The sequence below is a fragment of the Phasianus colchicus genome, chromosome 7, assembly GCF_987193195.1.
Source record: "Phasianus colchicus chromosome 7, bPhaCol1.hap1.1, whole genome shotgun sequence".
NCBI classification, from domain to species: domain Eukaryota; kingdom Metazoa; phylum Chordata; class Aves; order Galliformes; family Phasianidae; genus Phasianus; species Phasianus colchicus.
In genome coordinates this window covers 1,486,699-1,513,814 of record NC_143442.1, presented here as the reverse complement: position 1 = coordinate 1,513,814, position 27,116 = coordinate 1,486,699, and the positions used below count along the sequence as shown (strand labels likewise).

At 41.8% G+C, this 27,116-nt stretch overlaps 1 protein-coding gene across 3 annotated transcripts; it reads right to left on the bottom strand.

Moving 5' to 3' along the window:
* Positions 1-1,299: 1,299 nt before the first annotated feature.
* On the bottom strand, positions 1,300-25,779 carry STAM2 (signal transducing adaptor molecule 2). Of its 3 annotated transcripts, none has more exons than XM_090143453.1 (14): positions 25,702-25,779; positions 16,678-16,762; positions 14,840-14,915; positions 14,531-14,626; positions 12,637-12,783; positions 10,909-10,978; positions 10,351-10,537; positions 9,393-9,487; positions 8,893-8,975; positions 8,634-8,718; positions 7,817-7,871; positions 7,030-7,183; positions 5,325-5,494; positions 1,300-4,963 (listed from the first exon to the last, which is right to left on the bottom strand). In XM_090143453.1, the coding sequence occupies exons 2-14, from the start codon at positions 16,713-16,715 to the stop codon at positions 4,735-4,737; spliced, it is 1,485 nt and encodes a 494-aa protein (XP_089999579.1). In that variant the 5' UTR covers positions 16,716-16,762; positions 25,702-25,779; the 3' UTR covers positions 1,300-4,734. The 3 variants fall into 3 exon arrangements, with proteins under 3 accessions (XP_089999579.1, XP_031446665.2, XP_031446666.2); XM_031590805.2 differs by lacking the exon at positions 25,702-25,779 and adding an exon at positions 25,131-25,694; XM_031590806.2 differs by lacking the exon at positions 25,702-25,779 and adding an exon at positions 23,960-24,162.
* Between the last annotated feature and the right edge of the window lie 1,337 nt (positions 25,780-27,116).

The window sequence follows — 27,116 nt, the reverse complement described above, 5'->3', positions numbered from 1 at the left end:
GATGTGGGTCAGGGATGCTGAGGGCTAAATTAACGTTATTTTTTGAATTAGCTTGAGTCATTAGATTGGTACTAGCAAGGATGCTTTAAGCATTGTTCTTTAAATGCGGCTGACCTCCCAAGTTAAGATACTGACCAGAAAAAGAATCACAGAATGGCCTGGGTTGCAAAGGAGCACAATGCTCATCCAGTTCCAACCCCCTGCTGTGTGCAGGTCGCCAACCAGCAGCCCAGGCTGCCCAGAGCCACATCCAGCCTGGCCTTGGATGCCTGCAGGGATGGGGCATCCACAGCCTCCTTGGGCAACCTGTTCCAGTGCCTCACCACCTCTGGCTGAAAAACTTCCTCCTCATACCCAACCTAAACCTCCCCTGTCTCAGTTTAAAACCATCCCCCCTTGTCCTATCACCATCCACCCTCACAAACAGCCGTTCCCCTCCTGTTTATATTCCCCCTTCAAGTACTGGAAGGCCACAATGAGGTCTTCCCCAGAGCCTTCTCTTCTCCCAGCTAAGCAAGCCCAGTTCCCTCAACCTCTCCTCATAGAGAGGTGCTCCAGCCCTCTGACCATCTTAGTGGCCCTCCTCTGGACCCGTTCCTTTGGCTTTGTACAATTCAGATTTATAGCCTGAAGTGACCTGAAACCAAGCCAGTAGGGCCAGTGACTCCAGGCAGCGCCGTAAGGAAATGTCAACAGGCAGCAATTACTGCACTGCATCAACACAGGTCCCAGGTGCACTATGCTCCCTGCAGACTGTTTTAGTGTCCACACACAGCTTTGGCAGAAGGCATCTCCCCAGTACAAGGATTTATCCTTACTTTGAGTTACAAATTGTTTTCTGGTTCATTTGTTTCCTTGAAAAGCTCTAATAAGCACTAAGCAGTTACGGTTCCTTCTTAGGATGTCCAATTCAATCCCATTTTAGAGCAGGGTATTTGTTTTCTGTATAATCAGTGTATTACCTTTTTCTCTGAGATCATTCTTTCTATTCCCCGTGTTGGTTTGCATATATATTGGTTGACAACCGATGCGTAGCAATGCTCTCCAGCACACCAAGTCTAGCTTATATTCAATTAAAGCTAACAAGCAGTGGTTCCCAATAAGAGCAGCTCATCAGCATGGCTCTGAAGTTGAGCTGCTCACTCCCTGAGCACTGGCTGTGCTGCAGCACACAGGAACACGGGGAGGCAGGCAGGGGAGGCTGCAGCCAGGTTCCCACAGCAGGCTGCCCACAGCTGCTCTCTTGCCCCATCTTTCTGGCAAGGATTTACCTGTGTTGCAAACAGAAGACTTTTCACCCATTTGTTAAATAAACTTTGTTTATTCACACAAGGCAATGCACACGTATTGCAGATGAGAGGCCAAATGTTCCATCAAAACAGATCCCCTATTCCTAATACTGCAAACTCTATGGTAATTTTTCTCTAAGAACTGTGATACCTCGAATAACCAGCACATATTCACCTTGAGCCCCAAGTCAAACAGAACCAGAACATCTGAAGTCCAAGCCCAGGTGTGCTGTGTTGGGGCCAGCACAGCTCTCAGCACTCAGATCACCCAGAAACTGCCCCTTCTCCATTTCTCTTCCTTCACTTCTCTTTTTTGTTGACTCAAAACAGTTTGTCAGCTTCATGTAAAATTGAACTGGTAAAAGCTAGGAGTTCTAAAAAGTTATTTATTCAACAATTCTGTCACAGTGTTCTATGTCAGCAAGAGTAGTAGTGCCTGTTATTTCTTAGAAAAGATGCATAGATAAAAATAAGAAATCAACTTTCCTATCAGAAAATAATTACGGTAAGAGATTGCAGCCATGCTCTCCTCAGCCACTCCTTTCTGAAGGACAGTCTTCAAAAGAGTCACCATTCCACATGCCTATGGACATCTATGAACGAAAGCTGAACGAACACAGGACGATATTTTAAGGTCTACCTGCTACAGAAACAACTGCTTAAGACTAATCTTTATACCAAATTAAACAGACAACGCATGTGCCACGTGAAGGCCATAACAAAATGGCAGCATTTCTCAAAGCACATCTCTGAATGGTGATACTGCAGACAAATGGAACTGCTGCTCTCAGCTGACTGTAACTTAGACATGGGTTGCCAATTCATACTAGAAGAAAATGCATCTAGTATGGACGTTCTCAACATCCATGGAACAAATCTGTCACAAGAAAATTGTCATTATAAAGTTGCACCGATTTCTATGTTAGCCATTGAGAGTTTATATGAAAAAGCTGAAGTTCCCTACCATTGATTCCTGATACAAAACAGCAGGTATAAACCTAACGTAGAAATCTGAAGTTAGATAAATCCTTTGGCAGCATGTTCAGTTACAATCAGGCCTAAAAAATAAATATGATAAAGTACAGAAGTATGCAGAGGAAAAAACAACAGATCCTCTTAACACCAAAGCCCTCTAAAGACACTGTTATAATAATAATTCAATTATTTTACACTATCTACAGGTTGCATATCACAGAATTTGGAATATAAGAGACGACAATCACAAATCTGGCCTTTATAAAATCCCAGGCTTTAACAGTATGCATATATGTAGCTGCGTAGAAAATCTCAGACAAATGAGTATGTACATTATTTATATTCCACAAAATAATTAACTAAAAGTGATCCGGCCATCTCCAATTAACATCCTGATGGTTCTGCTGGATCAAAGTTTGGAATCCAATCAGATCACCCACCCTTTCCTCTCATTTACTAATAAACACAGAATAACTACATAAATTACAGCACGGTTCAGTTTGATTTCACACCAATTTGGAACAAAGTAAACTCTTACAAAAAAAATCTCAAAACAAGAATTTTGAACAGCAGCATTGAAATTAATTATTATTCTTCTTAACAAAGGTGAGGAAAAAGTTATCAAAATACTTCAGTATTGCAACATGTGTCATTTATACTGAACTACTTCAGAGGGAAGGATACAGACAAAGTCACGTCAAAAGGAAAGACAGCTTCCTTCTAATTGCACAAATTGAAATAAAGGTGATTGAAAGAGCAGGTACTGAATGCTTCATTCATTCCATAAGCACGAGGCTGCAAGTGAATGACATCCTGGTGCTGAAGAATGACATAAAATGCAAAAGAAATGAAGGTGGCAACGAGTGAAGGGTGGTTTAATACTCAACAACAGCCTGCAGTCTGATAGCTCTCATTTGGTAGAAAAATGACACACCAGATGTGCTTTTGTTTAGACACATTTGGAGTTTCATACATTTAACAAAATGCTTTATCACTTATTTCACTGCATTATTTTCCTAATGTAAAGATTATTACTCATCATAATAATGTTAAAATATGTATAAATATGACTGCTAAGGTGAGTGGGTAAACAGGAGAATTAAATGATTTTTTTTTTTTCCAGAGGTTTAAACAATAAAAGAAAAAATCCCACGTTCCTGAAGGATAACTCACCTGTTCCTCTTGTAAAAGGAAAAAGAACCCACCCATTAAAAAGTGCATCAGGGAAGGAATCCTTACATTTCTTTTCTTAGCCACCAAATGTGACACTTCCACAGTTCCAAGGCAATTTCTTTTCTACAGACATCTCTTGTTTTCAATATACAAGGATTCCTGCTATTAAGTGGGGAGCACAATCCCATCACTGCCCATACGTAGTGTGTTAAGCAGACTTTTTTCACTGGTTTAAGAGTTTCTCTCTGACTGTACCCAGTGTTTATTTATACATGGAAATGGTGGCAACAAAAGGAAATCCAATAGAGGCAAGAACCCTCTGGTCTGGACAGTTGCTGTTCCACTTGCCTCCCCACTGGAAATGGAACAAAGGTAGAGTCTCACAGTCCTAAACATCAAACATTCTGGAGTCCTTCCTTTCACCACACAGAACTACACTTCTCCTTCACTTCTACGTACAACAACAAAGGAAAAGAAAATCTATTCTGTGCAAGTTCCTGGCTCAGCACTTTGTATCCAGAGTACCCACACAGGCTGCTGGGAGCATCCCTTGCATACTTGTGCAAAGGCAACATGTGCTTGCTGTACCACCTGTGCCCAAAGCCACAAGAGAGTTCAAGCATCAACTGCCCCATTCCCACAGCTTCTTTCAAGAGAAACACATCAGGAGCTGTAGTTTCCCAAAACCTAATAGGCAGCACTAAAAAAAGGCATTTCTCCTATTTCTGTAGGTACGCGGTTCTCTGTCACAGTATCAAATCATTTTCTCTTCCAGCTCTCATCTGCTTCACTTGTGCAGCTGTTCCAATTATGCAGCACACACCATACTGTAAAGCTCACTATGGCAGCGCGGAGAGGAGGTGTCTGAATCAGCAGAGGCTCTGTAAAGCTACTTGGATGGAAAGATTACAGCGAGACACCAGAGGAGACGATGCGTAACGAGAGCAACACAGAACAGTGACTATGCATCCTCACATTTCTAGAAACACATAAAATTAATTTTGGACTTTTTTTTTTTACTTGAATTCAGACACATAAATGGCATTTCTTGAAACCACTGAAACAAGGGCTCAAAGCAATCTGAAATTATTTTAAATCATTAGCTCACGTAGTTCAAACTATCATTAAGGAAATGATTAACAATCAGATCCGATGCATACTGTTACTCAGCATCACCCTAAGTTGGGTTATTTTAAAGGAAAATGTATTTTGATATCTGTGACAGGTATTAATAAAAACCATTAGATTCAGCAATCTCTTCATTATTTTGGAAACAAGCCTGTTTTTAGGTCTGTTTTTAAAGGAGAGGCTGTTGATGGTAATTGGTTTGTTGCTGTAGAACGGAATGAGCAGGAACTGCCATGGGATAACCTGGTCCTTGAGGCAAACTCGATGTGTTGCTCTGGTAAGCTGCCATATCCACCGAGCCCATCTGCTGCTGGCTGTACACTGCTGTGTTGGCAGCTGTGGGGAGGCCGGGGCTCTGGGTCACAAATGTCTGGTTTAACACAGAGTCTGGTCCCGGGCTGTAACAAAACAAGACAAGCTCACATCTGGTTCTCTGATAAGCATTTTTTTCTTAGTCCAAAAGCTATCTGTATGTTTTCAAAGTGGTAAAGCAGATTTGCACAACACTGTAAATACCCCACAGTCACAGCCTCTATGAGCGTGGTGAGGCTGTGGCACTGCTGCCCAAAGCTGTGGGTGCTCCACCTCTGGAGGTGCCCCACACCATGTACAGGGCCCTGGGCAGCCTGGCCTGGTGACAGCTACCCCTGCCCATGGCAGGGGATTGGTGCTGGATGGTCTTTAAAGTCCCTTCCAACCCAACCCATCCTGCAATTCTATGCAAAGTGTAACGTAAGAGTTTGCTGAAATGACTGATACCTTAAATAAGCAGTTTGTACAGGCTGAGTTGCTCCAGAAGAATTGATATTTTGAGGCAGAGACCTGAGCTGCCCCATCTGATCAGGTCCTAGGCCATAACCTTGGGAAACGGTGACTTGGTGAACTCCTTGGATCATGTAGTTCCCACTAGGTGGCTGTACAGGATACGACTAAATAATAATAATAAAGAAAGGTATACCTTTTATTTAAGTAGCAATAAAGGTAACATAGAATACAACTACAATAAATAAATACTTTGGGATTCAAAGTTCGAATGAACTGATTCTGAATTTATTTCCCTAACATGGTTTTAATAACAAAACATACAACTTCTCCTAACACATGTACAGGTTTGCAACAGGCATCCTTTATTCCATCACTAGGAATCTCTTTCAAAAACGCACTGCTAATAAGCTCTATGGTGACTTATCTGAGAGAACAACCTTTTTGCTCACGCATGCCAACTTCGCACCTCCCAGCAACCTTATTTCCTTCTCACCCATTTGCTTGCTCTCTTTCAATTCTCAGCATATTTTGATGCACAAACATGGCTGAGTGGGAAGATGAGCACCATGCAAGATTTGTTATTTTATACATTTTGGAAATCAAAACTTAAGAATAGTCTCAGACTACAACAAAAGGAAAGCAAAAACTTCAGTTTCTCGTATTTCTTGCTTAAGCAAAGCTTTCACTCAAATCTGGTTGAACAGGTGGTAAAACCTGCTAACACAAGGCTGTGCTGCTCACTGGTATGGCTGTGTACTGATACTGAAGGAACAAAAGTGTGTGTCAATATTAGGCCCAGCACAGATACCATTATCTTCTATTTTTCACTGCTGGGTGTATTTGTCTTGAAGTAGTAACCTCCTGCTGCCTTTTGGCTTCAGTTACTTTTTAACCTCCAAATATAACGATATTTTCCAGCATAACCAGAAGTTAAGGACACAGAATTACTTTTAACTGACATTTTCAGATCTAGCAGTTGCTATAGCAACTATTCTTTTCCCAGGGAACAATTAACATTAAATGAAATTCACTAGAAGTAAAACCAGTCATTCTAAGCCTCCTGTAAAAAAAGATCTTTAAAATCCCTCTTTCTTCTCCATCTTTGTTTTCTTAGAACACCAATGTAGCACCCTAGAGATACTGTAAATCAATTTGGAGCAACTACACCCACTAATGTAATACTCTTCCCAACCCCCTGCCTTAGGAAATCCAGAGCTAAAACCAGATTAAGGTTTTTATACTTAGCAAAAGTACACTGCACTCATGATTAATGCACTAATATCAAAGTTCACTCACATCCCTATTAGATAAGAAGGCAACATTACTTTGAGAGTGAGAAAATGACTCAGAGCAAGAATATCCTCCAAGCTGCTGAACGACACTGAAACACAGAATTCTAATGGGGTGGGGAGGAGGAAATCACAGAAAGAATCGTTTTAAGCATTTTCAATAAAGTATCTTTCTAATTAGAGAGTAAAATTAAGACCTATAGCTTATTGCATGAGCTAATAATTGCAAATTAAAATACTCTGTTTGACTGCTTAAATGCTATTTTATTCTGAAAGCTACAGAAAGTCACCAGGCAATGTCAGATTGTTCGTAGGCTAGCAGGAAGTCTACACTTCTTCATTTTTGCTGTCATCTTTTTAAATAGAAAACTATATTAGGAAAGTCTCTATTTCCAGACAGGGATACTGACCTGCACTGAAACACCAGAAGATGTAGGTGGGTATTGTGCAGGATGATGGAGTTTGGAGTAGGCTGAATACATCGGTGTTTCATTCATCAGTTTGTTATAGAGCTCCAGAGCTTCTAGAACTTTCACATTCAGTTCAGATAATTCGGAATGTTTTCTGTTTCAAAATAAATACATGCAAACACTACATTTCTCTAACATCTAGTGTCAGATAATAACACAGGAGTGATTCATTAAAGGGATCCGAGTATAAAAGAAAAAAAAAAATCATCTTTAAAGGTAGATGGCAGATTTCTGACACATCTGTACTGTACAGCTTCCAGAATCTACTCTGCTTCTTACACCATTGCAATAGAAGAAGAGTCAAAAAGGTGAACAATGATCCTTCCCTAGTCATAATAAAGCAGGAATTACTTTTTCACCATTAAATATCCCTTATAGAGTTTGAGGGAAAAGGGGGGGGAAAAGATGCTGTTTAACCAGTTTTTCTGTCACAGAGGACAGTGAACAGCAGACTGAGAACATCCAGACAAAAGCCTACAAGCAGTAAGTGCTAATACAGAATGCACCCAGTAACTTGTGCAGTAAGTTCAGGAGAGCTGCAATCAAGTTTCAGTACACAAACAGGACTTCTGTATCTAAGTGTCAAACACCAAAAGGCAGAATGGTCTGATTCTTTCTTGCAACACTTCCTACCTTGGAAGATGAAGGAAAATATAGAAAAAAAAATGAATACAATGGCACAATTTGAGGTATTGGTAAATTATGCAGATGCTACGTTATGACTCACCTATCTATCTCTTCCAGTTTTTCATCTATCATTGGACCCATTTGCTGACAAATAACTGTAAAGACAAAAGAGCCAAAGTAGTTAACATACAGCACAATTTTAAAACGTAACCAAAAAATACTTTATCTAACTACACTAAGAAAGCATTCAAAATTAGAGGGTGGATCTAGCTGTCACGGAAGTCCAAATCCTCCACCCCACACAGAGAAGGAAAATACTTTCTTTATTCTGCTTTGTCATCCTTCATTGTCTTTCCCTCTCCAAACAAAAAACTATTGATGAAAGTCACACAAAATTCAGCATTCCTGCTTGCCATAAGCAAGGTCTATGACTTACCTCTTACTGGAATCCTTGCATTACCTATGAATCTCTCCAGACTGTCCTCCCACCTCTGCCCCCCTGGAAGTATACTTAGCTATTCCTATACGCTTTGAACTGATCAGATCATAAATGAACAGAACTTCCCCTTCCCTATTAGCAAAGCAAGCTGTACTTTTTTACATACAATGAATAGCTTATTTTCTACAGAGCTCAGATAGGTGGATAAATCCTGCAAGGATCAGGCAAAGCACTCTCACTAGAAGTTAAGCAAATTGCTTGGTTAAACACGGAGTTGGCTTGGCAACTATGAGAAAATGCAGAGGCATACATATAGCTCCATGCTCCAACTGTGAAATTAACTACTCTACAGCACACCAATAATACACACCCTAGTTTCTTTGTGCTTAAAATAAATACAAAAGAATTACCAACTCAATCCATGGAAAATAATCATAGGAAGCAATACAAGAGCTAGCAAACTCGGTGCTCAAAGTACCTTCTGAGTCTAGAAGATCTGAATCAAGATTTAGGTCTGTAGGATCTATACTCTGAAGCACCTGCAGTGTTTTATCCATCTTATCCTGAAAGGTGGAAGAGAAGATTAAGAACAGCTATTTCCACAGCATGGCAGAGACCCTTTTCATCTTCAAATTAAAAGTCTTCTATAAAAATAGTTACCTTTTAACAGTCACTATCAAAATATGTTTTAACAATTTGAAATATCAGCACTTTTGTATATTCAAGTGACTGCATACCTCATCTATATAAACTGGCTCAGGTTCTGCTTTCTTAATTTCTTCTGTAGCATCCTCAGGAACACAGTTTTTATCTACAGTTGCTGAAAGAAGAACCAAGGGTAACACATCAGCAGAAAAGAAACTGTGTTAGCTTTATGCTACTTCGTATTATTATTTTTCCACCCACTCAGCATCAAACCTTTAAATATCACAGAAATTTGAGTAAGTACTTTAAGACCACACCTATCTGTGAGGGAAGTAATACCTTGCTCTTACATAAGGATGTGTCAATTATCACAATAAGAAGAAAGTAACAACGTAGAACTAAAAGATATCATGAAAGCAAGCGACAGCAGAAGTAAATGCTTACTTGCTGGTTTGAAACAACTTCAGGATTTCTCCCTCAATTCTTTTCTCAGGCTGGTATCAGGAAATTATGCTGATTATGAGCTAATCAGCAGTTCCACCATAAACCCATATTTCTAATGTAAGAGGTTAACTTTTAGTAGCTAACTTACCTGCCTCAGGTTCAACGTTTAAATCAGAAGTCACAAAATTAGATGGAAACAGTCCCACTCCTCGATGATTTTCACCCTTCCACCAATTGGTGTCACTGGGGAGATAGAGCTGCGTTACAAACTTGGAACATTAACACTCAGCATCAATGACATTTTGTGCTTTGGTAGGAAACCTGTGATATCTAAGGCACTATTTCTCTGCATGCACAACAACAGTGGCAGAAGAGAACCCAGGTACAGATTAGTATAGCAGCAAACCCAAAGCCAGGAGCTGGGAATGGGTTGTGGAGATCATTAATCACTTCAAGTTTAACACACAGTTCTTTAGACTGACTAGATGATAGCCCATTATAGCTTCACCTCAAAGCTTACAAGAGGTACATAAGTGAGGACTAACATTAGAAATGTAATCAATCTGTCAAAGTCTATTAAACTAGAGCAGCATAAGCAATTTCTACTTCTTAGCTACTGCTGGAGGAACAGTGACAACAGTTAACAATAATTACTGAAGCATTTTTGTTCAGTTTTATTCCTAACACATGCAATGCTTGATAGCCAGATATTTAACAGTTTCTGGAACTAGAAGCTAGAATTCAGCACTGTGTGTACGTATATTCTTATGACATGTTATAATCAATTAACAAAAATTACAAATTGGACCTACACCACAGAATGAGTACCTAAAGGAACACATAGAAGTAAAGAAACATCTAATCACTGGAGAAATATATGAAGTAGGGAAGGAGGGCAAGGAAGGTTCTGCAGGAAAACAAGATTCAGAATGTTTTTAAGGAATAAAATAATTCAGGAAAATGTATGTAAAGAATAGTGGATGATTAAGGGATGTGAAGAAGGCCAGAGTGACAATACACACCTGTGGAAAAAAAAGCATCAGGGAAAAAATTGCTAGCCTAACACAGTTGCAGAATAAAGGCACCTTCATCTGAGTGTATTGTACCTGTCATCCAAAACAAAAATAATTTCTCCACTTTTAAAGGTGAGCTCATTGTCCTCGACAGCTTCAAAGTCATAGAGAGCTCGCACCTTCCTCAGGTTCTGATTGGTTTGCTGAACTTCTGCAGATGGGTACAAGGATTTGGTCTCCATTTGTTGCTGCTTCTGCTCTTGTAAGGACAATTCAATAGCTACAGTGAGGAGAGGGAAAAAAACAAAGTTAAGTCTATGTATTTTATCCCTCTATAGAAAGGTATTTTGCTTTCCTAATCAGAAGAAATATATATTTTAGCATTATGGTCTGTGCAAGTTTAAAATCTGTGCTCCAAACTACAACTGATGTTATATATTATGACAGCTTTACTCTGTCCTGCAACAGAATTAAAAGACAAGCAGTACTCATGCACAAGAAACATTTCAAAACCAAACTTCAATCCTCAGCCTGCTGAGCCCTTGATTTCAATTCTGTGCAGCAGAATAAAGTGCAGCTTCTTATTTCTATGCATTTTGGCATGACAACCCAGAGCACAAGTCAAACACAAGGCTGTGACTAGTAATTTACCTTTAGCTATATCTTCATCCTCTTTGTTTTTGCTTGATGAAGAACCATTCTTAGCAGCATTTGTGGTAGCCTGCAAATGTATTAACAATAGAATAGCTTCATGTTAACAAAGGAGGAAGAAAGCTCTATAATTATATACTTTAAAAAAATTAGTAAGAAGCTGTTCCCTGTTAGCTGCCTATTTTGAGCGTTTCAGAACTGACCCAGGATGATTTTTTAGAAGAGAAAAATTACTTCACTCTGGAATCTCATCCACATTTAGTTTTCAGAAAGGAACCACGTAAAATAAATAATCAGATCTCATTTATTTAAGGATTTCATTCAAATAACAATGTCAGTAGCATTACTTAGATGAAACAACTCACATTTAAAAAACTACTCTTCCCACCTTTGTCCTCCACCTCACCTCTCAAAAGGGAAGAAAAGCTCTTTGCAGTCCTATGTTTGTGAAGTTAAGTTATTAACCAGGAGTTGGACTTGCTAAAAGGAGATTTCTCTCCACATGACAGCTAATAGCTACCCTCCTCCTCTGTTTTTGGGAGCATAAGAACGAAGAGCACATGTATATCAAGTTGGGAGCTTCTGACTTGAATAATTTGAGTCTCCACAAGAGCATAATGAAATCCTTCGCTTCAACAGGGAAGTCTTTTGCAGGAACAAACAAACTGGTTTCAGATAGTGGGATTATCAATGGTTCTAAGAAACAATTCTGTACAAGTATACTAATAAACCTCAGCTTTGTTTTTTGCAGTGAAGCGTGTGATGCAGAGACATCAAGATGTCATTTTTATATGCATCTGTAGGAAGAAAGCATAACTGGTTGCCAGCACTCTCCATCTTCTATGTTTCTGCCATATGTTTTAACACTTATCCTAGATTTAGAGGTGAAAACATCTTTGTGGAGGAAGGAATACTGTAGAATTTAAAAAAAACCAGCACACAAAAAATCCACCACCTGTGTTTAATACAGAGAAAAGTGAACTTCGTGGAAGGGATACGTAACTGAAGATAAGTTTCTAATTTTAAGGACTGTTCTTCACCTAACTCATTTTGAACATAATAATATTTAGAAGCATAAATAATAAAGCATTCCAAAAAAGAAAACTTGTCAGCATTACTGCCAGCTAGATGATCAGACATAACATGCCACAAGTAAAATAAAAAGAGCAAGTGACATTAGGGACTGGAGCACCCATCACTGCAGCACTGCAGAGATGGACAAGTCCTGACATGGACAAAAAAACATGAACAAGAAAGGGGGACTTAGAAAAGGAAAGCATAGCACAGAACATCATTTTCAAAAAATGTCTCACTTTCAGATACTGCCAATTGTTTTGCGAGGCTCTGAGAAGGAAAAAATAATAAAGAAACGTGTTCCAAGTCAGCAATTAGAACCATGAAACACCAAGTATGAGGTGTGGGTGTAGGACTGCTTTGATTGTTAAGGTATGACAGGTTGATGAAACTCTAAAAAAAATGATCTGAAGGAAAGACAGATCTAAAATGAAACAACTCAAAGGCAGTAAGAAATAACCTTTAGTCTGTTCTCACTTTTCCTGGGCAAGGAAATTAAAAAGTAGAATGAAATGAACCTTGGTGTCAGGAGGCAACCAAACTATAACAAGGGTCCTACTTCCCTCTGATCAAAAGATCCATGGTTTTTTTCCTGCTGTTCACTGGCAGAGCTCTAACAGGAGAGGTACTGTGTATTCCTAATTGAGCTTTTACCTGTGATCCAGCTGCAGGAAAAGTGACACCTTCTTCTTTTAAAGATTTAATAGTTGCAGATATTAAGCTACATTGTGGGTCTTTCTGAAATTCTTCTGACCACTCCACCATTAGAGTTTTCAGCTTCTCACTTACTTTTGGATGAGCCTAGAAGACAAAATTGCATAGAAAGGGATGCTTATGCCTTAAAGTGAGCAGAAATAGTTTTCAAACATTGTTACCAAAACCATTTTACTATAAATATCCATAACTGTCTTGAATAAAAAAAGATTTGAAAACAACCTAAATATATATATGCAAATCTTACATGCTAACAACCTCGTGCCAAGAGATAACCCACCTGCAGAAAAGTCAGTCACGCATCACTCTGATATGGCTAAAGGACACACTTCTGAGCATACCTCAGCAACATTACATTGGAGCTGCTGCTAATCTCATAACAGTCTTAAAAATATTACAGCAACATGTCTGACTCTTCATTACAGCAGCTACTACATGTGATGGCCATGCCAGCACAGGGTCAAACATGGACCAAAGCACTTCAGACTCCATACGCTTTCTGCTTTTGTGTCCAGTCAATGAAAAGACTATTGCCTAAACCCAAAGCAAGCAAACTAACCACAGGCTGATGAATAAGATTTCTGGAGCTGGTGAGTCACCTCATCTGTACAAGGCAAGTTAAAAAGATACACAGCTTGGGACCACAAACTGCAATGTATGACCAAGACTTCCCATTAGAGTGTACTTCAGATCACAGCATAAGCCTGTGGCTCACAGCCAAACACATGCTGAGCTGCAAGAACAGCAACAAGTTCGGGCTCAAGCATGCATTTAGTTGAAAGAAGACATTTAGCTCAGTAGGTTCATTATCAGCACAAAGGTATTTGTCACACTTGTCTGAACTAATTTTTTTTCAGAGAAAAGGAAGAAAGCACAAATTTTACAGGCCCTCTGATGACTATTTCTCCAAATGGGTCAGGGACAGAGGAAAACACAAGTATTTCCCAACAACAAAATACATTATGCTCCTGTAGGCAATTCTTCAGTGGGATTTAAGGTTTGTTTTTACATTCACAAGCACTGTCAGTCCATGAAGGTCAATGTTCTATTTCAGAATGGACCGCGGCTAATGAGAATGAAGGGGAGGACTTCAAGACCTATTTTTCCACAGAAAGCGAGAAACAGAAGAGCTGTGAACTCATTTTGCTTCCCAGCAATTTTATTAGTTTCCTTAATTGCTTTACTCAACCTCTGATGTTTCCAGGCCTCCCATACACTTGAAGACTATCTTCTTTAGCCATTTTTGTCTTCAACTGGAGCAGTAATTATGGGAAAGCTGCTTCTACTTATTCAATTCATTATATCTGGATTTAGATCCCATCAACTGCACAACTGCAACCCTTTCGGTCTTCCTTTCTTGGTAACCTCCTCATTCAGCATTCTTATAATCTCTAGAAACTGAGAAAGTTGTCTGATATCTCCTCTTTTCTTTGTCCAAGTACAGTTTTCAGTTTTCCTTGTGTACTTTAGCTTATGGATTGCATTAAAGCCAAATCACTTTCCAAAGAAAACTACTTCACTACGATCAAACTAATGAGCCTATGAAGAGTCATAGATTTTAATTAAAATAATTAAAATTAATAAAAACGCATTTAATTAAAATTTTGTAACAATTGGGAGCAGACAGTATCAGCCTGTCATTTGCTTAACAGCAGAAATGAAAACACAAATTCCACTGATGAAACAGCCAGCAATATTTGCAACTGCATCAAAACTAAACATCATTAGTACATCTACACAAATGTCTGTTTTGCCAATTCATTATTGTGCTCACAGAAAGCAAAGCATTGATAAAAATAATTCTACCTCACTGCTTGAAGTTATAAAAAATTACCTTATTTATTATACCTCGAGCTTCACTAGCAAAATCACGAGAACAAACTTCTAAGTGAAATATTCTTCCACAGTTCGATACACAGGCTCCTAGAAGCTGACAACAGAAACACAATTATGAAAATGTCTGACAACAATATCCAAAACAAAAGCACACAGAAAAATTAAATTTCACCCTTTGTTCAGCACGTTCACCCTCAGTGACTTCTGCTGAAGATATACAGAAACTTTTAATTGATCAGGACACACTTATTAGCTCCATTACATGAAGAAATACAGCAGTTCTGGAAGACAGTGATAGGCTACTCACTGTAAGTGCTTGCAGGGCCACATGGGGAACTTTATGATTTACTCTCCTCATGATGGCTTTAAGGCAATCCTTTGCCCTAAAAGAAGAAGAAAGTATTAGTGACAAATATGACTTTGTAGAACAAATTTTACAGAATGTGAGTATCTGGTAAACAAACAAACTGGCTCTGCTGAAAAAAATGTAACCTAAGCCATACTTTTAGCAGAACAAGTCTGGAAGCATACCTAGCACATCACTTGTTCTTAGAAGTGTACTGGATTGGAAAACTCCGTTATTATGCTGGCATTCTATATTGATTTCCATAACACCGACAGAATAGGTCACAAAGAGAGCAACTGCCACTAAGCTGAGGAAATGGATTTGAAGGAGACAATGAAAGAAATGTCTACATTAAAAAAATAAATCAAGAGAAGCAGTGATTAAATGGTTATTTAATTGGCTACTATAAAGGCTCTCTATAGATTTAATTTCAAAGCCATGTTCACAGGTTGTTGGCTCCTGGGTCCCATTTTCAAGACACTTAAGATACATCACAATTTCTTAACCTGATTCAAATTTGAGTTAAGTATTGAATAATAATTAACAATTCAAATTAATAATTAATAATTAACAATTCAAAATCCTTCTACTAAGGAGCTCCATGAGTGAAAATGAGCATTAAAGGCACATAAGGGCTACAGGAGCTGATGCCTATGTTATTCCTGCACACTCAGCTCACAGTACAGTTCTGAGCAGGAAAATTAGATTGCTGTTGGAAGAAGCTGTGCCAAAAGTTCCTCTGTGCACACCACGAGCACTCCAAACTCCCAAGGAGCCACAGGGTCAGATCCAGCAGCAGGTGCAACAGAAACATGTGCACCACTGCCATTGTGGATATTCAGTTCAGATGAATCGATGAAACCTGTTCTGAAGGGAAAAGAAAACCTCCAAATGCTCCACTGGATGGATGTGGTGGCCTCAGTACCAGCTACTCTGGTGCACCACTGCAGTCCTGGTGTGCTGAGTTACTTGCTGATGTACACATGACCAGAGAAGCTCAGGTTTAGTTTAATATTGAGTACATTTACCTGTAATTCATGACCTTCAACAAGTTCAACGTACTTGTTGTTAAAGTATGTACTCATTTAAGGGTAGCCAATAATCCTTCTTTCTTTTCAGAATGCATAAAGACCTTTCTCAGTGTTGTAACCTTAAATATTATATCTAAATTACAAAAACAGAAATCTAACATCATTTATGAATTCAAGATAAGTACCAGTTCCAGATGGCTACAAAATCTACAACATTTTATAACTCAGAAAGATCACCTTAACTTTTCTCAATTATATGGTCACTGAATTACCACTTTTTTTGTGTCAATATTACCACAGAAGGTAAGCTGATTCAAATGGAGTATCAATGCCAATTTTTACTTCTTTTTTCTCCTCCATCAATCCCACTCTTCCTAATGAATAAACAAATTCCCCATCATAAACAGCTAACCGCTCTCTATATTTTTTTCCCTGCAAAGAAACTTGTTCAATTTCTCCTATTTGCACAGTTGCTTTGCAGAACATATGCAAGATTATTAAATATGAATAATTTGGTCACTGTGCAGAACTTCCTAAAATTGGAACACACTCAGCATCTACCAATTGCTCTACTGGAAGTCCTGGTGGAATATTTCTTTCCAAGAACTATAAAGCCAACCACACACATCTGTAGGGCTCACAGAAGTGCTGGAGCTGTAGTGCTTTTGTGTAGCTGACTACGATGAGTGTTTTGAGATGTGTTACTTGTGAAGCAGTATTATTCACACCAACATGAAATCACATGTCACCATGCTGAGTACAGCTTACCCATTGGGAGTGCTTCCAACTTTGTCACAGATGTCCATAATAAGACCCCAGTCCTCACTGGTGTTGTGTTCATTTGTAGCCTTTTCTATAAAGAAAACAAGATTGATTAAGCATAATGCTCTATTAAATTCAGATCCCCGTGAGCACATTTTTTGACAGTCATATGAAAAAAGAAATTCCACGTAGAAGATATTGAGATTAGTGCTACTTCTTGGTATTTTATGAAGTGGTATGCATGTGTTTTCATACAGGAAGAACAGTACTGGAATAACAAATGCATTCAGTATTTAAAAGATCTGAAAAACAAAACAACTCTAAGTGTAACGTTATTAAAAAAAGAAAATTGCTCCTGCTCAGTTTGTTTAGTTACTGCAGGTTTAGGTCAGAGCCCTGATTTAGAGCTTGCTCAAGGTCTTCTCATCTTAGCACTCCTGATGTACTGCACATGGGTGTTCCAAGAGAACTAGATAAATCTCTTGAGGTCTCTAAAGAAAAAGATCTTATCCTTAGAACAGCTTGCGAGATTTCTCAGGACATCCAAACATCACAACAAGTGTCATGAGAAATCATAGAATCATAGAATGATAGAATGGCCTGGGTTGCAAAGGAGCACAATGCTCATCCAGTTCCAACCCCCTGCTGTGTGCAGGGTCACCAACCAGCAGCCCAGGCTGCCCAGAGCCACATCCAGCCTGGCCTTGAATGCCTGCAGGGATGGAAATGAGATGGAAGGGTTATAAAGGTCCCAGAAGCAGCCAATAAAAACCAAACCGCCCTTTCAAAAGAATGTAACTCTACTTCCAGCATTTTAATCAATATACAAACTGATAAAGCTTAATGTTATTTATTTGTGCCCTCCCTTTAAGTTTTTGATGTTAGTTTCATGCCAGGTTAATAATGCAATAGCATCAGAATAACTCATAAAAGAAAATATTCCACGTATCCCATTTGCTGCCTTAAGATTTAATTTTACTGTGCCGTTTTAATATTTTGACTGAATTCCAAGGTAAGAGCTTCTATGTCCTACATTAACTCCATCAGCATTAATTCCATCAGAACTTCATAAACAATCAAGAGAGCACCTTAATCGCTACTTTAACAACATTTGTCTCAGCCTGAGAAGCCACAGAGTCCCTTTGGGACCAAGTATGTGAAAGGCTATTTAGCAGACTACAGCAGAATGTAATGGTCCCTCGCTATTAACGCGATGGTGTTCTGTGATAGGAGCTGTTTCCAAATTACAAGGTTTGCTGACAGCAATACTACCTCAGGACAAACCCATTTCTGGATGTGCAATTAAGCAACTCTTCCAATAATCAGCATCACTACTTAGTTTTACAGTCAAAAGTTGCAGCAATCCTTGGCTGCAGAATGGCTTCCACAAAAGAAAACACCAGCACAGCAGGGCCCCTGAAAATCTTATTGCAGGTGGAAGAGCAGATCAAAGAGAGGAATGGAAATGTGCAATATTGGCTGTACATTATCCTCACAGTCTAAAATAACTATTTAAGGAAAGCAAATGCTGTGCTGAAAGCATGTTCCTACAGCACTAACCTTAAAATACTTATCCTGGAAAGACACAGTTGTTGAATTTGCTTGTAGGTACATTGATATTTTTAGGGCAGAACCACAAAATTCATCACTCGTTCTCGAAACTAAATGAGCGCCTGCAATTTTATACAGTTTAAGGTGCAATTTAGTTAAAAAAAAATACAGAAGAAAACAAAGAGTGCCTACATGAACAACACTTCCTGGCTGCGTGAGCTGAATGTGCAGAACAAACACAAAGACATGTGCAGAACAGGCAGAGCACAGAGCTCAGTGTACACAGTGCACATAGATGCTGGCTCCAGAGCTCTGGCAGCTGAAGCTGCTTTCTAACAGCACGGCCATGCACACCTCCACCCCAGCAGCACCAGTCCTCCCAGCAGAGCCCATCAGTCACAGAATCCATCTCACTGACAAGAGCAGCTGTCAGCTATGCAGATAATGATGACAAATGGCACCAACACCAACAGCACAGAGCTGGCACGTTATTTAATCCCGCTGCCTGCCATCAGTCACACTGATATGAAGCCTGTCTTCCTCTGAAATCCCCAACACTGCATTTTGTTTTTTCCCAACCTCAGCAATGCCTGCTGGCTCAGGAAGATGAAAACTCACACCTGAGTGTTTTGTTACAGGTGGGCACAACTAGCAAGCAAGCCCACCGATGGGCACTGCCAGGGGTCTGTGCTCTGTTCATCACACACACCACTATACTTGGGCACAAAAGCATGTAGAAAATTCAAAGTGGCTTTGCTTATAAGCCAGTGAAGTGCAAGCCTGTAAACTAACCATGCAGCATAAGCAGTGCTCAACCAAGCACTTCTCTTTGTACATAGTCACGCAGATCCAAAAAAAGTGCTTGCAAAAGCATGTAGCAATGATTTCCTGACACACAAATCTGGATACACAAATACATGGATGTGTATCAGACTCCTCCTTCTTATATCCATGTTCATTGCTCTAAGAGCAGATGTGGTCCTGCTGGAAATAGGAAGGCTGCCCCATGGCAAACTCTTACAGCTTCTGAGGTTTTCCTCCTTGCCAGCATGACAAATCTAATAGCATCTGTCGCTTTGCTTAACATGAGCTCCAGCTGCAGAACGGTCCTAAAGGATAACTACCTCACAGATGCTGGGACACAGACTGTGATCAGAGGAAACAGATGTGGGAAGATGCATTTTCCAACATTTCCTCTGTGCTAAGGGAATATAAAGAAAAAAGTCACATCTTATGCTCCAGCTGATAAGGGAACACTAATCTCAAGCTTAGTTCTGCACACATGATGGTAAAATTACAATATATTTATTTTTACTGCTAGTTTGAATACTAAAAAAAAGCCAAACCCTACCACCACCCCCAACCCACAATTAATCACTTTCAACTGGATCAGTTCCTTGATCTGATCTGCCATGCAGCTGCATGAGAAATCATGCCAACACAAGAGAGGAGATAGCACTAAAATGAGCTGCTGGGAGGGGATGGGAACTGGTTCACTGCTATTACTGCCAATAGAACTGCCTTAAAACACAGCCACCAGCTCTTCATGGAGGGAAGACAATGCCTCAGCATGGGGGGCTGCTGGAGCTTATCAGGGCCCTCCCTGTACCACACAGCACCCAGGAGGACTGTTGCAGCTGAAAGGAGAGCTGAAGGCACTCATCCCAGCCTGACAGCACCCACTCTGTTTCCCTCATTTCCCAAGCAAGAGATGAGTAATACGCAGAAATAACACCAAGAGACAGGAAAAAAAAATTACTATTAAGAGTGCAAAAGAGCAGTGTGGCAAACCTCTAAAAGCATTCCTGGTCACATCTCATCAAACATCCAGTCCTCCATCTCTAAAGATCCTGGCACAATGTCAAACCATGCGTGCAGATCAGCAATAACTGAGTGCTGGTGCACGGTCACTGTTAGGGGCTTGGATCCACACGCACCGTAGCAGGAAGCAAGGGACATCACATGAGCAACTGAGGGAACTTCCAACACGTATGTGAACACAAGAAAGAAGAGTAAGGGCACTGTGGGAACCTCACAGCTCCCAGGCATTCCATGGTTCCTCAGAAATCTCTGCCACCATAACCAGCACAACACTACGTCCTACCAACACGCAGCACACCTCACATACATCTCCCACTGACCAATGCTGCCAGAAATCTCTATCCCACATAGTGCACACCACACAGTCCTGTTCTGCTGGCAGCTCTGCCTCTACATGCTTTGCACACACGGCCTTCACACCTGCAAAAGATTTCGTTATTTCCTATGAATTCCCTTGAGCAAAGCCTGCCAACAACGCCAAACCACATGTAAGCCAAAATACAAGAATGCAGCCATTTCTTTCCTCCTGTCAACTTTTATACTACAGAGAGAAAAACAAGCACTCAAACACTGATTTTGCAAAGAACCTTTCAGTTTGATTTGCTGTTCATTACAGCCTGATCACTAAATGACAATTTTCTAGAGACCGATTTGCATCCTAAAGTGATGTGAAACAGAAACTCGTAGAGGCTCACATATTTCAAGTTTTAGTCAGTGTCATCCCATGTATGTAAAAACAGTGTTCGTGTAATAAAAGTGAAAGATTGGGAAAAATAAATTGAGAATTACTCCAGATTGCTGGTTTTTTTCCCCCAAAGAAAAACCAGAGTCACATAAATGAATTTCTGGAAGGCAGAAATTTAATCTTGCACACCTTCTTTTGCTTACTTTGCCCTCGTATATCCAAATTAATGAAGAGGCAAAAATATAATAACCTAGCTTTGACTTAACTACTGATTAGAAATGTGCTCACTACAGACATGCAGTGATCAACGCAGGGTTGAGGCTGGAAGCAGCAGTCTTGGTAATGACAAAGAACTGACATGAAATTGCAGATTTGGAATCCAGGAATTTTTATCACTCCAATCAAAATCAAGTCATGGATTGAAGACTTGCAAAGATTTAAAGAAGAGAAAAAGACGTGAGCAACAACGAAAACCCCACAACAATTAGCTTGGCAACAAACATTTTCAAGACCTTAAGCCAAATGTTAAAGACATGAATTATTGCTGAGATGAAATGGAACCATGGTGAATTTCAACAGAACGCAGCTATTCCTCCAGGCAGGACACCTTGCCAAAGGTTAATTTAAGCATCAACCATTCTGTCCAGCACTCAGTGAAATATTTCTTAGGAAGCCATCTGTGAGTTATTAGCTACAGTTCTTGGATCACTCCACATTGTAAGGAAGACACACTGTGATGTAAAGCACTCTAAAGAGGGCAGGGAGCTGAATGCCTTAAGAATTAGACTTGAAATGAATATGTTTTGGCAGGCACTGACAGCAGGAGTAAGGGTCTGCAAAGGAAGCTAACGAAGTTGGAAGGTATTATCAGTAACAGGGAAGACTAGAACGTCACATAAGGAGAAATGTGAACTATTGATGAGTGGGTTAGACAGAACAAGATAGCAGCAGGACAAAATGCAAACTCACACAGCCAGTCTATCAAAGATTCTCCTAGGAACAAAATGTCAGTGGTTGGAAACAAGAGGAGAAGCACAAGCACACCAAGTGCAAGCACAAGAGGATGCAGAGCACCATATGAAACAGATACAAGAAGGCAAATATAACACTAGAATAAAACACAGCAGGTAAACACTTCAGCAAAGAACAAGAAAACACAAAATGTGATCGTACAAGTTACCAGCAACCCGTGACATGGCATGCAATTCTGGATGCCATTCAAACTACACAGAAAAAATACTTCCCACCCCGTGATTGTGTTCACAACCTCACAAAAGAAGGCTAACCAAACAAAGGATGAAAAGCAGTAGGCTTGTCCTGTGCTGGAGGAGCTACTACTTTTAGAAGATGAAGGTTATTTAAGAAGGCTTACAGTGGGGGGAAAACAGCAAATGCATGTAGACTAACAATGAACAGATTTAGGTAGGAAATTAAAATGCTTCAAACCCTTTAAAGAACTGAAGTCTTGTGGTATTCTCTCAGCCAAAATAATAATAATAATTAAAAAAAAAAATCCACAGGTGAAAGAAATGGAATTTCTGAAACTATTCCATAGGTTAGTCTCATGGAACTGCAACCACAGACAAAGCAACCAAAGCAAATGCTGAGGAAGTAAGACCCTCCGCAGATCAGCTGAAAAGCAAACACATGAGTTTAGAACTAAGAAAACAACAGTTGTAGCTGTGTTTATCTATAATTTCTAAAGACCCCCTCCCAAGAAAGCTGCAATACCAAAGGCTGGTCTGAAGAGATATCTGAACCAACCCAATTTCTCACTGCCACCAGAAGCAGGGCTCCATTTCCCTCACTGACCTTCCTAGGGAGCCCTGCCCCTCCTTCTCACTGCCACTTGGCAGCCTCTGATGAGCTGATTCAAGCCACCAAACTTCATTGCCTTCACAGATGATCTCATCTGTCAGCCAAACACTTCTTTGGAATTTATTTTCTGCTGAAAAGAATGCACTGAGTCAGCCCAGAGAGCAACCCATAACACCTGAGCGGACGAGAAGATGGAAGAGCTCTTCTTTCCAGTAGCATCAGGACAGCAGCAGAGCTCAACCACGCTCGTGGCATGCACCTTTATTTTTCTAAATCAAAAAGATGAAGGAGAAAATAAAACCTCAAATCATAAAGTTAAAGCTCAACAGAAGCATGAGCAGCATCAAGTGAGTACCACCAGTGAAAGTACAGAGCAACCACATTTGACACTCCGTGTTTTCTGATTTACTAATAATAACTAAAAGAGAAAAGCTCCTAGTGGCAGAAAGTAGATTTTCCTTGGCAAGGGACTGTAAGATTTAGCCTCAATTATTATGAAATTCCCACTGCACTTGTTTAATTGTAGCACGTGTGAGCAGTTCTACACATTGTGTACAGCACAGAGTTTAAGAAACTACAGGCACACTGACAATCAGTTTGCAACAATCTTTAGAATTGTTGCAGCTTTTCAGTTTGGCAAACAGCTCTGTACAGCTGTGAGTCTCCAGTTCAAGAAGTCTTCACTTGTGCAAATACATCAGAGCTATGAGAAAGGTACAGAACACACACAAGTTCCTTGAAACAAGTGTACTGGTTGAAGCTGGCCTAGCTGGTTGCTACTTCATTTTAGCCACAGGTCAACATCAAAGTCAACTGAAGGCAATGCCTTCAATATACAAACTTTGAAGGCACATGAAGAAAACAGTGCACCTTATCACAGACTCCTTAGAGTTGGAAGGGACCTCTAAGGGCCATCTAGCCCAGCTCCCCTGCAATGAACAGGGACATCACAGCTAGGTCAGGTTGCCCAGGGCCTGATCCAGCCTCAGCTTGACAGTCTCCAGGGATGGGGCATCCACCACATCACCGTTCCAGTACTAATGACTGTAAAAGACTTTTTCCTTTTATCTAACCTAAATCTACCCTTTTTGAGCTTGAAGCCATTTCTCCTTGTTCTATCACCACAGACCCTGCTAAAGAGTCTGTCCCTTTCCTTCCTGTGGCTCTCCTGTAGATACCAAAAGGCTGCTATTATTATCATGTCACCTCAGAGCCTTCTCTGCTCCAGGCTGCACAGCCCCAGCTCTCCAAGCCTGTCCTCATAGGAGAGGTGCTCCATTCCATGGATTGATTTCATGGCCCTCCTCTGGACGCTCTCCAACAGCTCCATGCCCCTCCTGTACTGAAGACTCACATCTGGATGCAGCACTCCAGGTGAGTGTTACCAGCACAGAGTAGAGGGGCAGGACTTACACTCACAAGAAGGAAATGGGCTGTTCACGTGAGCACTGACAGCCACCGCTTCTTCCTGTCAGTGACCAGAATCCTGCCATAGGGAACCTGCAGTGTGCTCTGGGAAACCAGCTTTGGGGGACTGGATTGGGGGATCTCCAAGATCCCTTCCAGCCCCTATGGTTCTGTGATTCCATAATGATGAATTCTTCTCATACCTACAACCCTGGGGCTTTAGGCAGGCGAAGAAAATGCAAGTCTGACCCTGGTATCTAGCCTATTTTAATTGCTTTCGCTATGGTGCAATTCAGAGTGTGTCCAGAGAAGGGCAACGAAACTGGTGAGGGGTCTGGAGCACAAGTCCTATGAGGAGCAGCTGAGGGAGCTGGGGTTGTTCAGTCTGGAGAAGAGGAGGCTCAGGGGAGACCTCACTGCACTCTACAACTTCCTGAAGGGAGGTTGTGGTGAAGAGGGGTTTGGCCTCTTCTCCCAGGCAACAAACAGGACCCAGGGAAATGGCCACAAGTTGTACCAGAGGAGGTTTAGGTTGGACATGAGGAAAAACTTTTTCTCTCAGATGGTGGTCAGGCACTGCAATGGCTGCACAGGGAGGTGGTGGAGTCGCCGTCCCTGGCAGTGTTCAAGAGGCGTCTGGACGAGGAGCTGCAAAATATGGTTTAGTTGTGGTAGCAGTGGTAATGAGAAGACAGTTGGACTAGATGATCTTGCAGGTCGTTTCCAACCTTGTGATTCTATGATTCTATGATTATTATGTAACGCTAGAAATGGGCCTTTAAAAACCAGAAAGACAAAAACAAGGCACGTTACAAACTGGACGTCCCGGAGAGCAGCGCTGTTTCGAAGCCCGACCCGAACAGCCCGGCTGAGTCACGGCCGCACCGCCCGGCCCACGCTGCCCCCGCTTCTGCAATGGGACGCGGCGCCAGCTGGGGCCGAACCGGGGCCGCGTCCCTCCGGACACCCAGCGGGCACAACCCGACGCAACAAGGCCGATCTTCACCTCCACGACTCCCAGCCCGAACCGACCAGCCGCACGCACCGCAGCTCCGAGAGGCGGACGGCCGCAGCCGCCGCTCCCCCCTCGCAGGCCCGAGCCGCGGCCGCGGGCCCCAACACCGCGCCGAGGCGAACCGCGGCCCGCCCGCCGGCCCGCCCTTCCCCGCTCGCTCACCCACGTCCTGCTCGAAGGGGTTGGAGGCGAAGAGCGGCATCTCCACAGCGGCCGCGCAGCCCCGCCGCGCTGCGTCCCCTCGCCCCGGCCCGCAGCCGCCCCGCCGCAGGCCCCCAAAGCCGTCAGCGGCGCCTGCACGGATGCCGCAGGGAGTCAGGCGCTGGTTGGGGCAGCCCGGGGGCCTCGCGAGGCCGGGCTTTGGGCGGGACCCTCACTTTCCCGCCTCGGCCGCGCCCCTCCGCTTCTGGCGTGTGACGTCACGGGTGGGCGGGCGCCATTTTGAGGCGGTCCCTGAGGTGTGTGGGCGTGCGTTCGCTGTTTGCTTTGCTTTTTTTTTTTTCCGCTGTGGAAGCTCCGTCGCGGGGTGGTTTTTTAACCCCCTACTGTCAGAATCTGGCTTTAAAAGATATCTGAGCGGCCGTGCGGCGGCGGTGTGCCAGCGGGTGTGGGGAGGCTGGAGGCACGGCGCTGTGGCGGTGTGGCTGTGAGGCTGTGAGGAGGTGGCGGTCTCTGAGGGGACGTGGGCACAGAGCGCGGGCTGCAGCCCCGCCGTACGGCTCGAGGCGTTCACCTGCAAGCCGTGGCCTGCAGGGAGAGAGCTGCCAAAATCCACACAGCGCTGTTGAGAGCTCCACGGATGGCTGCGCCGAGCGGCCTGTGGGCGGCCTGTGTGCAGCCATGGCCGTGCCCCGGAGATCCCAGCTGTGACCTCACACACAGTCACCGCACCGCACCCAGCACGGGGTTGCTGGCCACGTCTCACCGTGTGAGTTTGAGTCACCGCCTGCTCTGACTCCACCGTGGAACGGTGACACGGCCGAGAACGCTTTCCTGAAAGATTTCCGTATGATTCAGTGATACTTTGTGCCCCTTTGTTTCACTGAATCACACAATGGCCAGGGTCGGAAGGGACCTCATGGACCGTGGATATCCAACCCCCCTGCCACATGTAGGGCCACCAACCTCCACGTTTAATACCAGACCAAATTCAAATGTTTCACGTGTTCATCACCACTGCTTTTGTCTGGGCTGTGAGATACATGCATAAAGCCTAGCACTGTAAGTGTTACACAGAGGGTTGGAGCTGGATGATCTTTAAGGTCCCATCCAACCCAGGCCGCTCTATGATGAGAAATAAATTCCTTGAGTGTAGAATCATACAATGGCCTGGGTTGAAAAGGACCACGATGATCATCCAGTTTCAACCCCCCTGCTATGTGCAGGGCCGCCAACCAGCAGACCAGCTGTCCAGAGAAAGGTAGAAGAAATTGTTTCGTATTTATTCATTTCATATTTGTACATCATGTTTTATAAAAAAGCTTTGTGGTAAAGACATCTGCCCTCACAGACAGAAGTTCATAAAATGAACAATCTCAATAAAACTAATACTTTCAAGGAATTCTGGACTGTATATGAGAAATTGAGTGTAACTTGAAGAAAACATTGCTGTTTCTTGAAAAATGAAGGCAGTTTGCATTTCCTGAATATTTCGTCGATCAAAAGCGTTTATTTCAAATCTCATAGGGCTTATTATCAAATGCCCTTTGGCTTTGCTGGTGGTGAGGCTGCGTTAGCAGCTTAAGGACTCACGGGCTGCAGAGCTTCCGTTCTGCTCCGTGTCTGCGTTGGAACGGTCTGCAGGTGGCACCGCTCCCCCACTTTGACGGCCAAACGGAACTGGGAATGAGCTCGTTGTCTGATTTTGAAGGCAAAATGGAGTGCTTTTCCCTCGGCCCCAAATTTACAAACTAAATTGAAACTTATAATTTCACTCAGTGAATCAAGCGGAGTAAAAATAGCATTAATTTGTTTAATTGCCTTAAAAAGGAAGAATGAATCAATTTGTACAGAAATGCAATAAACACTAATGTTGTCTGGCTGAAATAGAAAAATGTAATGAGTTCTGCACAGTGAGTTCACATTTTTATTAACTTCAGCTCTGTTCTCCACAGTATTGCGTGTGGTGCAATTATCGCAGCAGCTGCC